Source organism: Manis javanica, chromosome 3 (genome assembly GCF_040802235.1).
Source record: "Manis javanica isolate MJ-LG chromosome 3, MJ_LKY, whole genome shotgun sequence".
Taxonomy (NCBI): domain Eukaryota; kingdom Metazoa; phylum Chordata; class Mammalia; order Pholidota; family Manidae; genus Manis; species Manis javanica.
In genome coordinates, this window is record NC_133158.1 from 145,220,720 (window position 1) to 145,239,436 (window position 18,717).

Consider the following 18,717-nt stretch of genomic DNA (forward strand, 5'->3'; position numbering starts at 1 on the left):
TCAAAGAGGAGGTAATTAGGGTACAGATTAGACCATGTGGGCCCACAGAAGTCAGCCAGCTGCAAACTGAGAAGAGAGGCTGCAGATGAAACCGACCTGATACCTTGACCTTAGACTTCTAGCCTCCAAAACTGTGAGAAAATAGATTTCTGCTGTTTAATCTCCCCAGTCTGTGTACTTTGTTAAGGCAGCTCAAGCGGCCTAACGTGACATACAAAAGACTCATGCTTATTGGGCCTCACCTAACAGTTACCGTTACGGTAGCATTTGTGCTGTTCCAAATACTTCCACCTCTCTACCCCCTGGGAGATATCACTGTACCTTCCAACCCCACCAAGCAGTTAGGCATGGCCATGTGACGTGCTTTGGCCAATGAAAGGTAAGCAGAAATGACAATTCAGGTCTGGGCAGGAACTTCAAGAGCTTGGGCACGACTGCCCCTGCTTGCTTCTCCCCTTAGCCACAGCAAGGAGCAGCGCTCCCAAAGAGGCTATTCTGCTGGTCTGCTTCCCAGAAAAAGCGACACAGGCAGAGCACCTAGCCAACTGGCGATGGATTTGTAATGAGAACGACAAATACAGTTTTGCTGTTGTAACTCCTGGGATGTAAGCATCTTTCATTATTGCAGCATATCCTACCCTATCCTGACTGCTTTATCAGTTTACGCACAATAAAATATGAGTCATTGCATTGAAAAAGTTTCAGCCATTCAATGGTTTCATTTAATTCAAATAGTAGGCCCATCGATTAAACTATTAATCGTTTTTTGGTGGGGGGGACGGGGTTGGACGTTTTTAAACCTAAAATATCTGAAAAATAAATAAAATGTAAATTAAATAAAAAAGGACTGACATCTAAAAATAATGAAATAAGCGGTAAGAGGGCACGAGGCTTCTTGTGGAAGGTGCAAAGATATTACTGAAATTAGTCCAAAGGGCAATCTAGGAAGACTCTCTGCACTGGAGAGGCACAGCTAAAGTAGAATATAACCACACTGTTCCAAACTGGCAGTTTCTTCTGATCATTTAATTGATCCCGCACCAGCATTCTCCACAGCAGACTGAAGCCAGTTCGGGTGGTTGAGCTGGGACTACTCATTCCAGCTGTATCTCACACCAGAGCCCTTTGCACTCTGTAGTACTTGTTAGTCCTTTAAGAATCAAAAGATGGAGAGTCATTTTAACCAACAATCATACCTCCTTATCCTAGAGCCTGGTCATAGTTCTGTTATGTACCAGTGAAGAGAAAACCATTTTTGCATTAGCATTTTTTTTCCAAAAACTAATGTTCACACCACCCAACTCACCTTGTCCACTGTATGCTCTTTTCAGCCTAGTATGCAGGAATTTCTGAGGAACCTCTGAGAACAATACCCATTTTTGGCTTCGAGATCTTCCACCTTTTTCCTTTACCTCCCATAGCCACTGGTGCCCTTCCAGCCAGCCTCACCACTGTCCCATGCTCAGGCTTCCCTACAATTCATTTCCTGAGGCCACTCCTTCTGCCTAGAACAGTCTGTCCCTTCATGTTCTCACAACTTGCCAACTCTTCTAAATTTACCACAAATCCAGCATTTCTTGAATAGCTTCACAACTTGAAAATCCACCCACTGCATCATTACTCAACTCAACCAACCTCTGTATGTATACAAGGCATCTAGACAGTTGTGTCATCTATTTCTTAGTCAGGTGATTTACTTATCAGCACTGTTCTCACTGGTAGATACATGCCCAGTGGAAAGAATGGTGAGGAGGGAAAAAACATCAAATGTGGGTTTTCTAACACATTGTCCTGTTATCTAGGCTGCCATATGTGGGCAGATACCTTCCTCTGTATGTGGAATTGGTTTTACCTTGCCTGATAACATATTCTATCATGTTTGGTGAACACATTTGGTGAACTAGTTTCATAAATCAGTCACTCCAGGAAGTTCATGGTATACAAATATTTATAACTACTAGGATTTTTCTTTGAAAACCATAAAATTCTAGAGTATTACAGGAAAAACTTTAAAATTCTTTATTTCATTCTGTAATGAATATAGCATCTTCTCAAACAGAAAATAAACTACAATTTCAAGCTTTACTTAAATATCTTTTGCTTGAAAAATTAAAATAGTCCCAACTTGTAATTTTTTTTTACATCACAGTTTATACATCACCAAGTACAATGTTAATTCATTCTTGGAATGGCAAATATCCCATCATGAGTGATTGATGGAAAAACAAATGCCATGCCAAATTCATCAGAAAACATATGATTGATCTATAAAGATGTTTTGTTCTTAACTAGCATGACATGCCAAAAATGAGGGTTTACTTTGGAAAAGTGCAAAATCCAATTTGTAGGGTACTGTGTTTATTTCATTACATTTGAAAAATCGTCTGTTGGTAATCATGTGTCAACGTGGTCTTGTTAAATCTTTGCAAGAGAACTTTTTCTTAAAGCCACACAATCTAAATGACTTCTGGTTTGAAATGTGAACACGTGGTGGGTTTTAAAAGAACTGTTTCATGCCCACAATTAAGTGGAGCAGAGAATTGTATAACAGTTCTATTCATCTGCTCAAACTTAACAGTAACTCCACATTAAGAATAGTTTAGCAAAATAGGCTGTGCCCACCATGTACTTTAGCTAACAACCAATGTTTCCATCACCAAATAACCTGAATAAAGAAAACCTGAATATGGGAACCATTTTATCTTCTTTAGAAGTAACCAGTTTCTGGTTAGCCCAAATGCTGCTCATACAGCATCCTAAGGCCTAGGCTGTTGAGTTCCTGCTGGACCAGGATCAGCCTCATGGGGGGCCTAAAGTCCAAGCAGGCTCATTAAGGTATGGAGAGAAACGCGCCCACGGCAGACCCGAGCCTTCGTTACATTTTTCCATATCCCTCATGTTAACCAGAATAAAATGAAGCTTTCATTAGTGGTGACAGAGAGAGCCTGCTACTCTCCTCTAAAAAAATGACCTTTTAATTTAGTACTAAAAGACTGAGTGGCTCCTTCAGTGTTCTTCCCTTAAAATGAAATAATCCCAACTCTCCTAACCCTGGCCCTTAGGTAGCTTTGTTACTGTAATCTGAACCCTCCAGTCCATCCTGCATCTCTGGTTGCAGCATGGACAAGAGAGTGGTTGCACAACGGGTATGCCAGCCCTGAACGCAGGTCCCTTCCCTGTCCTGTGCTGAGAAGTCACTTCACCTCTCTGGCCCCCAGTTTACTCCTCTAAATTATGGAGATCCAATGAGATAATTCTGTTACAGAAAGCATCTAGCAGAGTGTCTGAAACACAGCTCCCTCAAAAAATTACTATCTTGCCAATGGGTTTCAGCCCCAGGCAAGTTCACTATGGATTAAATGTGACCAAAGAAAATGACAGAAGAACATTCTTGGGGTGAAAGGGTTATACCCAACTTTATTTCCATGGTGACAGGCCAATCACTAAAATTCTGTTCACTCAGAGCGAGTCCACATGCAGCAAGCCTGTCTCTGCCTCTGGGCCCCCCTGCCCGCACAGCTGTCTTGCACAGCAGTCCCCTGGGCCCCCATCCTTGGGGCTGCCACCACTCAGCCTCTGCTCTGCTCTTGTGCAGCCATGCCACCATGTCACCCCGAGCATTGGGCAGGGCTCTCCATATAGTCAACAGCAACGTATTGCCCACACGTGTGTAGTGAGCTAGCCAACCAAGGCCAGGTGAGAATCTTGGCCACAGGAATCTTAATTTTATCCACAATTACTTTTTGTTTCTTTGCCCAAATTATGCTGTAGTGAAAAGTCTGTCTACAACTGTGCTAATATGTAATCACCAGACACAGTAGCTACATATAATTAAATAAATTACAATTACATAAAATTAAAAATTCAGTTCCTCAGCTGCACTAACCACATTTCAAGCAAGCCCTTGGCAGCCACGTGCAGCTGCCATTTCAGACAGTGCAGAGCATTTTCCTCAGGAAGCTCTATTGAATAGTGCTGGTTACCTGATCCACTTGAGTTTTGAGGCTTCCAAATCCATCCGTGTCATTCCCTACCTAAACCACACCATGGGAAATCTCTCCTTGGTGAGACAAGACTGTTTCCTGTCACATCTCTGTCGGCAAGAGCCTGTCTCCAGTGCTGCCACTCGAAGAGTTCATTATAAGGAATTCAAGCTAGAAAGGCTCCCTCCCTAACTCACAGATTCTGAAAACTACAGGTAGCTGCCCCAGCTCTGCCCAGATCTGCATCATAGGCCCCTTGGCACTGCAGTCTTAGCCTGCCTATTCAGAGTTTGGGAGGGTGTAAGCATGGCGGTGAGAGCTCTAAGCCCCGGGTCATGCTCCCCAAGCAAAATACCACCTCTGGTGACTCGCGGCAGCCAGCGTGAGTCTCAGGTAGCTTGTGAACCAGGTGCTGAAGGTACCATGAGTTCCTCCACGAGCCCCAAGCACCTTCAGGGGCCTCTGCTGTTTCAGAGGGAGCCAAGTTTCCAGGAGAGCAGCTTGCTCCATGAAGCAGGGCCTCTGCTCTTCCCATGACCATCAAAATGCTTTTCTCCAGGGGGCTCTGGACAGACATTAAAGGCCTGGGGCACAGCATGGAAAATGTGTAGGTTTACAGGGCTTAACTGAAACAAAAGCCAAGGTCACTTTAGAGCACGCCAGATGCAGACCAAGGAACCAGGTGAGCTGCATGTGCTCCACACCTGTCCTGGTTCCGAGGCCTAGGGAAAAGGCTCTTCAGTCACACCTGAGCTTTGGTTAATCAGGGTTCACTTGTCAAGGACTGATTATCCATTCTTCTCCCAATCCCACCTACCCTCTACTTTCACCTGCCATAGAGAATGAAAAAGGAATATAGATGCACATTTTCTGACTTGCTAATAACTCCAATAAAAGACGAGGTTAAGGAAGCTAAAAGTAATAGCTAGAATTTCATTTAATGGCCCAGCAGGTTTTAGTCCCTGCTATCCCCTGTTTATGTGTGAAAAGTCCACAGCTGATTGCATTCTTTTCAAGATTACATCTTATTTCTAAGTTAATGGCAATAAGAATAATAGCAATCACACACATAGCCACTACCATGCACCAGGGGCTGTCCCAAGTGCCTTACATAACTTATCCATATCAGCAACCCTGCAAACCTTACCAGCTCCGCAAGGTCAGAAGTTGGAGCAGTGGAGTAACTCCCCTAGTCTCACAATGGGGAAGCCGCTGTCCTACCTGTAAGTGATAATAGAAAAGAACCAAAGACTTGCAATTACATAAGCCCTTCTGATCCCCAGCTCCCTCTCCAGAGGCAACCACTGTTAGCAGTTCTGATTGTCTTTGCAATGGTGTTTGTGCAAACATCAGTATTGGAAAGGAGTTGTGGTGTTATGTTAGCAGTCTGGCTTATGTATAAATAAGGCATGTTTCATTATTTCTAATACTGATATCAACTGTATTTTCCAATCTCCATGGGGGTGCTTGCACTGGTGAGGGAGCTTCTTGCCCAAGGGCTTAACCCCAGGGAAGTTCACTATGGATTCAGTGAAACCAAGAAATGACAACAGAACATCTTAGGAGTTAAAGGATTTATACCTGGCTTTATTCTCCTGGTGGCAGGTCGAGCCTAGGATCATGTTTGCGTCTAGCAGTCTGCAGGTCCATAATCTACCTCTGTCTCTGCCTCTACCCAAAGCACTGGGCAGAGCTCTTTATACAGTGACTGAGTCAGTAATATTGCTTATGGGTGTGGAAGCAGTAGCCTAGCAGCAGGCCAGTTACATCATCAAGTAGTTTAGGGTCAGGTGAGGATCCTGGCCATAGGAGCCCCCACTTTCCCCACAAGGAGAAACAAACTTGTCAATAAAGATTATTCAGGCTTTCGCAAAATATTCATTTACTCTAGTGATGCTACCATCTCCTCTGGGTATAACTCTGAGCCATGGCCCAGGTTCAAGTCTATCTTAGGGATTCCCTCTCCTCCTGCAAGGTCTTCTTTCTAACCCTTTTCTTCTTAGAGAGGAGCCTGACAGAGTGGAGTGGACAGTTGTCCAGCCTGGAAGCAGTCACCTCTCATCCAGGCTCATGGCCTGGCCTGGCTCCTATGGTTGGTAAGGTTCCTTGGCCATGGCTGGGAGTGCTTCTTCACCAGCTAGTTCAGCCAAAGTTCGGGGCATATGCCAGCATGGTCTTCTCAAGGTAGGGGCAGCTGAGGTGTTCCCAGACTGTGTCCCCAGTGCAGAGGCAATCCCCCCAGGGGGCAGCCTTATACCTCTTTGGTTCCTGCCAGTAGTACCTGCCTCAGCAATCCATTAGAGATTTTTCAACCAGTGTAACAAAAATCATCAGTTGACTTATGCAATAAAATTGGCTTATTTGTTCTTACAACCTAAAGTTCTAGAGATGCAGCAGGCTTCAGGTGTGTCATGAGCCAGCAAGGACCTGGCATCTTTCTGTGCTTCATCTCTGTCTTCCAGCGAGTCAGCTTCATCCTGAGGCCCACTCTCCTGAGGGTGGCAAGATGTGGACAAGTTTCTGGTGTTCAAGGCAGTCATTTATACCACAGGCTTCCTCTCAAAGGAGCAGCAAAGGGAGGGAAGAGCATGGTCCTTCTGAGGAGTGAGAGAACTTTTCTCTAAAACCTCACCAATAACTCCTCCTGACTCACTTGCCCAAAGAGGGTCCCAGGCTGATCCCTGAACAGCCCCCACCCCACATAATGACCAGGCAGCTGAAGGGTGAAGTAAGAGCCCACTCAGGGCTCCCAGAGAGAGGTGTGTTCAGAGAGAGGTAGACAGTGATGAAAATCAGAGAGGCATCACCAGGAGGATGAGGGGACAGCTGCTAGGAGGCCCCAGACAGTGTCTACTCGACCTCACCTGTTCCTAATGTATTCTCTGGGCCTCACTAAGGAACAAGGGCCTGAGGCTCATGGCTTCTGAGTCCTTATCCACACTCTTCAACAAGCCAGGGGAGCTGGGGATAGTGGGAATGACAGTGTCGCCACGCCCTTCAGTCTCTGCACACCGCAACCAGGTCCTCTCATGCCCAGTACTCAGACCACTGGGAAGGATACTTCAGCAAGCCTCTGTTTAACCATCTCCCTGGAAGACACAGCCCAGCTCCTCTTCCCTGGAGGAGAATGAACAGTAAACAGCTCTCAAGGCTCCTGCTATGCTTTCTGGCCTCTTATTACTCAAAGGGATGAAAAGGGGCAGGTGTGGGTGTTCAGGGGCTTCTGAATGCCTCTACTTAGCACACTGAACACTTGTCGATGCCTGAAATCTGTTCAATCAGAACTCAGGTCTGACTGAATGACAATACTTCTGAGAGGAATAATGTAGTAAGCCACAGCAGTCATTTACACCACAGTATGAATTAGCTCATCAACTCCTTTCCTGGGTGTTCTAATGTGGGAAAACATGACTGGGCTGAGGCAAAAGAAGAGTGTGGAAAGGTGAGGCTCACAGGAAGACAAGCTTGGAAGCAGTAGCAAGGTCAGGTTTGCTCTAGATACACTGAATGACAGAATTGTAAAGTCCCTGTAGAAATGGTTGGTTTTCCTCCCACAGAAGAAACTGATAGGAAAAGCATTCATAAACAGCACTTCATTAGTTTTTTAGAATAGATAACACACATTCAAAAAAAAATCAGTCCCTGCAAAATGGTATATGATGAAAAATTTCCCTCCCTTCCCTATTCACCCATCTTATAGTTGCTAAGTTATTATGAACTTTTTCAGACACATCTTTGCATATTTCCATTTTATGTTTATATTCTTTGTGTATGTTCTTAGTTTCTTTTTAAACAATAGCACACAATTTGACCCAGGAGGATAAACTCATTGGGGAATCTTGTGTGCAGTTAACATTGCCCATAACCAGTTCAAAATCCAAGGACCCCATAGAAAAATGGACAAAGAACATGAAAAAATAGTCCTCAGTTACAGAAATATCCTGTGTTCCAGAAAATCCATGGGTAAAATGAATGCTTTAATTAAATTTTTAATGTAGTTCCTGATCAGAATCAATCTGCCCCAATTGTAGTTCCTACTGCTATTAAAAACAACCTTGCTGTCCATTAACATCACCTTAGATATGTTTCAGTACAGTATCCACACACTGGGATCTATTACCTTCTTAATGGCTGCACAGTATTCCACTAGATGGAGGTCCCATAATAATTCAATCACAGCATATAGATTTTTATTCTAGCTTTTTATTCTTCATTCTTTCAAAAAAACAAAAAAGGGTTGGTGCCTACGGTAAGCCAGGCATTGTTCTAGAGACAAAGAGTTGAAAATGAGATATTCAAGGAGCTGAACATTGTCATACATATTTCTCTGCATGTGTGTGAATTTATCTTTACTATAAGCTCTAGAGGTGAAATTGCTGGGCTAAAAAGTATGTGCATCACTAATTTTGATGGATATTGCAAACAGCCCAACAAAAATGTGTCAGTTTACTCTCTCACTCTCTGTACTGATTCTTTTCCTATGAATAAAAGTCATTACAGTTTTATATACCATTACATTTCTTAAGCATAAAGCAAGTCCCCTATATTTGTGTGCTCATGATAACCTGAGCAATGACCAAGGAATGAGGAAACATGACGGGGATGCATCTACTGCGTGGGAGCTGGGGGCTAAAACCTGCTCTGACTTTCTTCCCTGCCTGAAAGGGACAGTCTTCTGACATCCCCAAGGGGGAAAGACCGGCCTGGAGGTGGCCCCTGTGACCCAGGAGGATGAGCTCATTGGGGAATCTTCTGTGCAGTTAACAGTACCACCAATGCACATGGTATTTGGCAAAGTAGAACAATCCGGACACACAAATGCCATATACGAAATGAGGAAAAACAATCAGTGGTGCCATGACACACTGACGCCTGATGTCTTCAGTGTTAAAAAGGTTCCTGTGAATCAGTTCAAAGTCCAAGGACCCCAAAGAAAAATGGACAAAGATCATGAACAGATAGTTCTCAGTTACAGAAATATCCTGTGTTCCAGAAAGTCCATGGGTAAAATGAATGCTTTAATTAAATTTTTAATGTAGTTCCTGATCAACATAAATCTGCCCCAATTGTAGTTCCTACTGCTATTAAAAACAACGGGCCTTGGGAGACTCTCCTACATCACACGGCAGCATTGCTTCCTTGGTCTTTTCTGTGTGTCTGTCTTCCCTCCTATTTATGACTTTCTATGATTCTCACCATCTCCCTGGTACTAATTCCCCCATCGCTATTCCCATCCCTCCTCATCCTGACTGCAGTGATAAAGATTGCTACTCGCCTGCCATTCTCCAGTCTCTCTGCAGGGCCTCTATGGATCCTTTTCCCAGATTCCACCCCTACCACTTGCCATGTTTTTTGCATCCAACCCGAGGTACCTGTGAATCTTCCCAGAAGGGCATTTTCTGGGCTCCTGCCCCTGTGCACTCACATTGTGAGAGCTGGAAGTGCCTGGTCTATCACCCAGGGTGGCCCCTAGTCAATGACTGGGAAGAAGTAATTAAGCACAGATCCCCTGCCTGATGGGGACAATTCTGAGGCATCATTTACATTCCAGAACACCATTTCAGATTTGGTGAAGGGGGATCAGGATCCCCTTCACGTAACTTTGAGATCCTCGCTTGCTAGGCTCCTTACTGGTTTCTTCTGGGAGTGTTTCAGTCACGTGCAGTCTTTGTCTCAGGGCCTGCTTCTGAGACACCCAATGGAAGACACAGCCTTCCTCCTTAGTAACAGAATCCAACTTGTATTCAGGCACATGGCCTTCCTGAATAAAGACTACATTTCCCAGCCTCCTTTGCAACTAAGACTATGACTAAGTTCTTGAAAATGAGATATAAGCAAGAACACTCTGTGTGACTTCTGGGAAGTCCATAAAAAGGAGCTCTTGCTGATGGCTAGAGTTCATCTTGGACTCCAGGGACAGGGAGCACACTCTTGGAATGTGGGAGCCAAGATCTGAGAAAAGGCTAGACTCCTAACAACTTCATGGAGCTGCCAATACCAACCACAGATTGCCAGCTGTTCCCATCCCAACTCCTTTTATGTGGCAATTAAATTTCTCTCTTGTTTAAGTAAATGTCATTTTTTTTGGGTCTATATAGCTCATCAATCCTAACTTTTAGAGCAGACCACCACTATAGAGACTGAAGAAAGGCAGATACTAGCCTTTCCAGCTTCCCTTGCAGCTAGGGATTGCCAGTGTGACCCAGTTCTGACCACTAAGACATAAGGGAAGGTCTGGTGGGGAGCAGGGTGGAAGAACAGGTTCTGGAAAAGAGTTTTCTTCTCTGATAAAAAACAAACAGGTATATGTCATAGAGTTCTCTTGCCACCATGGAGGCCTACTCCCAGCCTCCTGCCTTTGTTTGCAGCATCTGAAGATATGCTGTCTGGAGCTGTGGTAGCTATTCTATAATCAAGAAACTGCAAGTCTGTAGACAAAAATACAACCAGCTGAGGATAGCTGTGGAGAAGGATAGAAAGAGCCTGACCCCTTCCAAAATTCACCGAGTCTCCAAACCATCCCTGAGCCTTCCACTCCACACCACTCCACAATGTTTATCAGTTTTGCTATTACTTGAACCTAAAATCAGCCTAATACTCACGGGAGGCAAAGCACTGAAATAAAATAAGAAAAATTTAACATTTATAAAACCAAAAGGTGATAAATTCTCAGGAAGCCTTTGAGAGGAAGATGACTGGCTTCTGGGTGAATAATTATCTGTTAGGCTGCCTCTCACAGCAAGAAAGAGAAACTTTAGGCACTTAAGAAATGAGCTCCAGGATCAACAGTGTCATCAGGAATGCAGTGTCCTTCCCTCTCTTGGCTCAGGCATTCCTCAAGTGGGCTTCATTCTCAGGCTGCTAGCAAGATAGGGGCATACTTCCTGATGCCCCATCAGGCACCATGAGGGCCTATCAAGTCCTGCGCGGTCTGCCTTATTCCCCCTTGTCCCTCCCTCTGAGTTTTCATCCTCACACCCTCCCCCAGTCTTCTTCCAGCTGCACTTGCCCGTCTTCACACATGCTGGTGCACTCCTGTCTCAGGCCTCTGCACTTGCTCTCCCTCTGCCTAGGGTGCTCTTCCCAAACATGTCCACCAGGCTCCCTCATCTCTTTCAGGTCTCAAATATCACTTTAGTTACTCAAATATCACTTTCCCAATAAGACCTACGTAACCATAGTATTTAAAATTACAGCCACCCCCCAACTCCCCATCTCTGTCCAGGATGTAACTCCACAGCATGTAACTGCATCCACATAGGGCACATTCCTTATTTCTCTCATCGGGCCCACCTGCCTAGGTGTGCTCCAGGAAGGAAGGGATGCTTATCTGATGCATTTCCCCTAGAGTAGGTGTCCCAAAAATATCTGCAGAAGCAAAGACATGCAAAGATGGACAACATCCAGGGGAAGAAGTGGGAGAGCATATTTTCGTGATGGTGTTCACACCCATCACCCTGGGGCTTCTCCCATATCTCCACCAGAATCACTCAGCCAGTCAGTCCCTGACAGGGAGGAAAGACTTCCTCTAGTGAGGCTGGGGTCAGCGGTTGTTGGGGAGGGACGGCGAAACATGGGGAGAGACATGGAGAAATGGATGCTGGAAGTGCCTAGCAGTACCAGTTTTACCCTCTAATCTCTGGTTCTCCTGGGCTGTCTCTTGTCTGTAGCTTAAAAAAATGGCCATCTCATCCCTTCATTGCCACGTGTCTAAAAAGAGTTGTCAAAGTTCTCTGCCTCCAGTGCCCTAAAGCCCCACCCGTGCCTCACCCCTCTGGAATTCGGCCTGTACCCCCAGCCTTTAAATCTGCCTCGCACCAAGGCTGTCATTGACCTCCTTGTTCCTAAGTCCAGGGAGGCCTCTCGGTCCTTATCTGACTTTGTCCTGCTGACCCCCTCAGCCCCCCAGCTATCTGGTGACTTGTCCCACTTCCAAGGTCTTTTGTGCCACGGCGACCCCACTATCCATGTGGCTGTGTCCCGCCCCTTCCCCAACCATCCCAATTTCATCTTCTGGGAAATGACAGCTCCAAGCCTTGGGGAACTGAAGGGTTTCGTTCTGAAAGCGAAGGGTTTCCAAATCGCAGCACCCGCAGAGGCGAGAGGCTGCGCGCTGTCCCCGGGGAGGGGTCCCCACGGCCCACGTCGCCCCTGTTGCGTGGCCAGGCTCGGACACCCGCAGCCCCGCGGGCCGGCGTCGGGCCGCGCTCTGGGCACAGGCGGATGGGGCGGGGGGAGGGGCCCGCCGCAGGGGACGAGCTCCCCTCCGCGGGCCGCGCCGGGGGCGGGGGGAGGGGCCCGCCGCGGCCTTATTTCCTCGGGCGCCCGCGCCGGCGGCTCCCAGCCCAACCGGGGGAGCCACGCGCCAGCCCACCCGCGCCCATGCAGCACCGCCGCCCGCCGCCGCCCGCGCCTGGGCCCCGGGGCCCGCGCCCCGCCGCCCTGCTGCTCGGGCCGTGGCTGCTGCTGCCGCTCGCCCTCCAGGGGCTGGCGGCGCCCGCGGAGCCGGGGTGGCGCCAGGACACGGAGCTGCCGCCCGGGCTGCTGGAGCAGGCGGCGCGCGCGGCGCTGCACTTCTTCAACTTCCGCGTGGGCTCGCCCAGCGCCCTGCGAGCGCTGGCCGCCGTGCAGGAGGGCCGCGCCCGGGTGAGTGCGCGCCTCAGGGCGGGCGGCCACACCTGCGCGCGCCCGGCCGCCCCGCCACGGAAGCTGCGCCGGGAACGACGCTGGGGGCCATTCGGCGTGGTGCGCCCGCGCCCCCGAAGTGTCCAGGGCGGAGAAGGGCCCGTGGCTGCGCACAGTCCGCAGAAAGCTGGCCTCTGGGGGGCCGTAGATTTTTCACAGGGCATTCGCATTCCTGCGGAAGAGGTGCATGGGGAAACTGAGGAACAGGCCCCAAAGGCAACCTCGGTCTTGTCTGGTAGTACCCAGAGGTGGTTGCTGAGCAGAGGGTCACCGAGGGCGCCACCCACAAGTGGTTCCAGCAGCAGAAGCTGCGGGTGGAATTTCCAAAACCTCAACCAGTTCCCGTACCCGACAGCGGACGTACTGTCTCTTAATTGGAGGCCACCATCCAAGGGCTGCAGGGTAACATGGCTGGAATTTCTGCGTCAGCCTGGACAGGAACCTTCCTAATCCTGGTGCCTGCTTTAATCTAATGGAAGTGAGTGAGCCAGGGCTGTTTTCTGGGTGAACGGAATGAATGAGAACTCCACAGCTCGCTATCTGCTTCCTGACCTCAGGTGCTAGCTGTAGGTATCGTTTTGTCTTTTGGGGGCTACAATACTTTCTTTCTCAAACAGAAGATTGCACAATTACAGAGCTACACTAAATCTGTTCCATAAATAACGACGCTTTTCCAGTAATCCCCCAATATACCACAAAGCCTGCAGACTCAGCCTCAAAGAATCTAGAGTGGGAATAGGTATCGTTTTGAAGAGTGGGAAGTAGGATTTTTGTTGACGATTGTTCTAAACTGGTGTTTGTTAGATATAGGAGTAGGGAAGGCCTTATGGAAGCTCAGCCTTGGTTCCTCAAAGACTTAATCCTGTAGCTAGGGTGGCTAAAGTTACTGAATGATGAAATCAAATTGCTCCTAGAAAAAGGCAACCTATTCTTGTCACAAGTTTTAACAATCCTTGCTATCTCAGGGAGGAAAATTTGGTTCTATTAGTCCAACAGAGAAGTGAGGAAACAGAGTTTGAGAACTTTGTGTCAAAAAAGGAGAGAAGAGAGAGGCAACTGCCCACCTCCCAGAGTCCTAAGAAGGCATCCCTGAAGATTTGCTCCCTGGTGATCAGTGGGGAGGACTCATCTTGGAAAACCAAACTCAGATTATAAATTATGCCAGTTTTCAAATTCCAGGAATTTTTCCAGGGATCCCAGATGTGGCCCCTGCTTTGCCTTCAGTGAGCCACACAAATTCCAGGAAAAATTTTCCAAGACCACAGAAAAAGTAAAATACTTTGCATTTTCACACATTTAGTCAAACACTTGGCATCTTTCACAAAATAACCAAACTAGCTCTCAAAACCTGAGTGAGTTAAGTAAAAAATCCCTTTCTCTTCCACAAAGAGCTCAGTTACCATTCTTCATGTGGAATAGTACAATAATTTGAAAGGGATCCTCTCTTTGACCAAAAAGTGTGGGGGAGGAGGATAAATCAATAAATTAGAGGCAGGTATGCATAAAAGGGAGGAGGTAATAAACAGAGGGACCCAGGACGATGATCCTAAAAAGGAAACTTCCTATAGTCATTTGGTTTATCTTCACATTTCCTCCAAAATTGGTTATAAATATTCTAAAATCAAGGAGCCAAGGAAGAGAGCTCAGTGACTTTCATGGCCAAGAATGTGTAGAGACTAAGTGTTTTCAGTTACTTCCAGGAATTTAGTGGAATTTCCTTCATTCCTCTGCCTCCTCCAAACACCAGCCCTAAAGGAGAGCCCCCCTCCAATGATGATCAAGGCATCCCGAGGCTGCACATGTCTTAAACCCGTGAGGGGGCATGCCGGGACCCTTGGGGGGAGGCTGAGAGTGAGTGCAGATTCCTGCTGGGGAGTGCTATGGGCTACCCTTCCATAATGTGGAGAGCCACCTGGCAGGTGTAATGGGGAGCCGGGTCGCAGCCCCTGCTTTGCCTCCAGTGAGCCATACAATCTAGAGAAGGCCATGTAAGTCTTCTTTGGTTGTTTCCCCATTTGGGATGGAAATGATCCATGTTCTGCCAACCATGGCAGGTGTTTTAAGAGTCATGTAAGATGATGTAAAGTACCAATTGCAAAGGATACAAATGTGAGCTAGCTACTGTCTGAAGGGCAATCCATACATCCAGTAATTTCTTGAGCACTTACTATGTGCCAGGCATTGGGCTAGACACTGTGGTGCTAATTCAGATTGAGGTGGGATCATCAGGAAGATCTTTTTGAGATTCACTGACTTTTCAGGCAGTCACTCAGCTGCCTAAATGAGGAGCACAGACACCACCTGCATGGAGCTGTTAATGTAGTGACTTAAGGCATTGCTACTTCAGTTACAAGAGTAATGGTAGCATTGACAAGAAGTGAAAAGTGGCAGATTTCCCAAACTTGGGTTTGCATTCTTTATGCATTTAGTGCATTTTTCAGAGTGAGTGCACAGTTGCTGTACAACGTCCGTCTCTCATCCAGGACTGACCCCAGGGTGAGCAGGTAGCTGGGTGTGTGAGGGAAGTGTGGCTGGTAGGGACCCCTCTCTGTCCTAGGAGTCAGGGCTCCCCATTGTAAGATAAGAGGCTGGGACCAAGACAGTGTTTTTCGAAATAATGCCCCACTAGTGGGTTATGAAATCAACTTAGTAGGTCACAGTTGTTTTGTTTTTTTTGTTGTTTTTAACAAAATAGTTTGGAATATAAAGTATTAGGGTGCATTGCAGAAGAAGGATAAGTAGTGCCTTAAAATGACCTACTCTGAACCAGGCCATTATGAAGGATTCTGTTCTTGCTGTGGGTTTCAGCTACAGATAATTTTGAAAGCCAATGAACCAAATTATTTTTAAGACCTCTTGCAGTTCTGAAACTCCGTTTGAGTGATTGCTTGGTTCTGCCGGAATGCCTCATTTTAGAAACACTGTTGCCCTCTAGTGGTAAAATGCAGTTAGAGCTGCGGTAGTAAATACAACCAAGTGTTGAGGCAGAATCGGGCTAGCTGCTCCAAGGAGCCTTCCGTTGTTTGCTAATTGTAGGGAGAGATCACAAGCCATATAACTGGCCTTACATTACCCTTTGTGACCAAGAAGGCTTCTGTTCTTCTGATATCACATGGTGCAGGCTCAGGGCCGCTGGGTGGAGTGGTGGGAGACTTTGGGTGGTGGTGAGAGGCCCTGTGCTACCCAGGGCATCTGAGATCAACCTCGCTGCTGACCGCTCTGGGCTGCCCCTTACCCTGAGACGAGTCTCTGGCCACTCAGCAAGTCCTGGGACCTCTGGCCCAGCAGCCGGTGAGAGGCCAGTTCTTCCCCAGTGTTTAGAGAATCTGGCTGAGGACTCTGTGTGCACATACTGTTTGAGAATGGCAACCCATTTGGGAGTCAGCTGTTGTTTGGGGCCTGGTCACTTAAGGTGAATGCTTTCTGACCAAGCCAGGAAAGTAGTTGGAAACATATTTGAAACAACTGTCCAAAGTGTATGGGGGAGGGAATTATGCCCATATTTAAATTGCTTCAATTTACATTAAAGTCAGTACATGTAAATGTATCACCCATCTTTTGGTAGAGGGCCAAGGCCATTTCATGGACACTCCTTGCAGTCTTTCTAGCCAGAAAACACAGCCATCATGTTCTTCTACCTGTGATTTCCATTTTGATTTACTTACAGTGCAGGGAGATCTTGCAAAGAATACAGAGCATAATCTTCTACTTTTACCTTTTTTTTCCTTTCTTGCCCATACTTAACTCACCCACACCTGATTCAACAACAAGAGTTTTAGAGGCTTGACTTTGCCAGTTCCTTCTACAAGTTTAACTTGGGTTTTGTGAACATCTTTTTTTATGTCCACTCTTCACCAGCATACATAAAATTTGATCACACAGTTAGGTAATAAGTACACCCAGCATAAGCAAGTTTGGGAGCAAACACCTGACCTTGGTGACCATCAGGCTGCCGGGGGCAGGAGGGCTGGGCTGCTATGGGTGCCTGCTCAGGCGTCTGACAGCAGAATGGGGCCTGTCTGCCGGGCCACAAGGCATTTAGGAGAGTGCCTGCTCTTCTAATAAAAACCTTCCTTTATCACTTCTCAATCTTTACTTCCATGCAAGAAAGGCTCCTAAGTGCTTTTACAGCCACTGGGGAAGAACAGGGTCGGGGAGGGGTTGGCAGGATGAATGCAGTGCCCCTTAGCACCCTCACACTGCCCTGGGGACCAAACACAGCAGGCCTGAAAGCACAGAACAGAGAGGCACACGCCCGCCTTCCTTCTGGGCACTGCGTGTGCTGCAGTGGCCCACTGCATCCAGGGGTCTCTGCCCTGACCCTCACTGTGGCACCTGCTGCCTTGTCCTCAGGTGCTGACCACAAAGTCTGTGTCTAGTTTGGGGGTGGGAAAGGCCGCCTGCCCTGGAGTAAACTGAGGCCTTGGCCACCTTGGCACTGAGCCCCAGTCACCCAAGCCAGCTGCCCCCGGATGAGCCAGCAAGTAGGAATGCTTTCCACCAGCTTGTAAAAAGGTGTTTTGAATCATAAACATTTTTTTACCAGCCCACAAGATTTTCCACTTGTCATGTCATGTGCTATAATAGCCATTATATGGATGTGTGTGGTCACAGAGCATTAGTAGTGGCCCCAAATGAAAACCGTGGGTGGTGGTCATGATTTAACCAACTGGAGTCTAGCTTGGCTGCATTATTCCTTGAACAACCTGACTGGTTCTGCAGGAGATCAAATATAAATATTCAGCCCTAAAATGACTGATATTGACAAGACACACACATCTCCCAAATTGAACCTGATCTTTGATCTCAGTGTATCACAATGAATCACCCCAGAGGTTTAGCCACACTTAAGTATTCTTGGCATTTATTTGCCTGGCCAGTGGCACCTAAATTGAAGAGGTCTTTATAAAGCTCGTCCCACAGTGAATGGGGATAGTAGCCATAGCAAGTGTCCACTCTGGGTTACTTCTTATGGTTGCTCAGGATGTCTCTGGCAAATAAGTCAAGCTTTGCAAGGGGGTCTGGTACTCTAGCTGTATAAGAAGTGTACAAGACTCCAGGATGGCCCCCAGGGGGTGTGCCCACACAGAATACCAGAGTAAGGGTCACTGTATCTGCAGCAGTTCCACGGCTGTAACAAATTACCAGAAACTTGGTAGGTTAAAACACAAATTTATCCTGCAGTGCTGAAGTCAGAAGTCTGAAATGAGTGTCACTGGGCCTAGACTGAGGTGTCAGCTGGGCTGTACTCCTTCTGCGGGCTCTAAGGGAATCCCTTTCCTCGCCTTTTCCAGCTTCTAAGGGCTTCCCACCTCTTTCCTGGCTGATGTCCGCAGCCTTGGTGAGCTCGCCTCCGAGCACCCCTGCCCTCGACACCCTGTCGTGGGACTTGACGGCAGGCTGCTTCATGCTCCCTCCTCAACAGCCAAGTTTATTCCCACTCTGCATGTGGGTCTGCTTCCGGGATGAGGCCACCGTGTCGCTGTCCCTGCACTGCACTAGCACAGGACAGAGACAAAAGTCTGCGTGTGCTCAGTGAATAGAAAGGCATCTGGGAGGGTGCCGGGACCACTGTGCACCTGGGCCAGGAGAGCAGGCCAGGCCCCCACCCCTTCCCAGCCCTTCCAGATGGTGGAGGAGACCCAGCACCCAGGTGAGCATGGCCCTTCCATCCAGCTTTCCTAATTAGACCCACCCCGAGCTAGCAGGGAAGCAGAAGACACTGCCTTCAGCCATTTCCACTCTGGCTCCTTTCAAAGGGTCAAGACCTTATACCCAGAGTTGACTAAATGTTACCACACAGTATTCTGTGTCTTTCCACTATTGCTTAACCTGGTAAAGCAACATGAGGACTATTCATAGGGTAAAGCAACATGAGGAAAAGTCCTCATGAAATGATCTTGGGCCCCACTGGCTGTGGTCTGATCTGAAGGTCACCGACTCTGGCTCCGTAAACCGCATTCATGTTACCAGCGTTGCCCTAGAGGAGGGGAACGCAGTCGGGTGGTCACAGGCTCTAATGGAGGACCTGGAGCTCTCTGTCCCAAAT

The 18,717-nt window shown here is 47.4% G+C and overlaps 1 protein-coding gene across 1 annotated transcript in view; it reads left to right on the top strand.

Moving 5' to 3' along the window:
• Nucleotides 1-12,312: 12,312 nt before the first annotated feature.
• RARRES1 (retinoic acid receptor responder 1) overlaps nucleotides 12,313-18,717 on the top strand; it is a 38,308-nt gene continuing 31,903 nt past the window's right edge. The window contains exon 1 of the mRNA XM_036997890.2: nucleotides 12,313-12,629. Within this exon, the coding sequence (XP_036853785.1) occupies nucleotides 12,366-12,629 (264 nt within the window). The 5' untranslated portion in view covers nucleotides 12,313-12,365. The remainder of the gene's footprint in view (nucleotides 12,630-18,717) is intronic.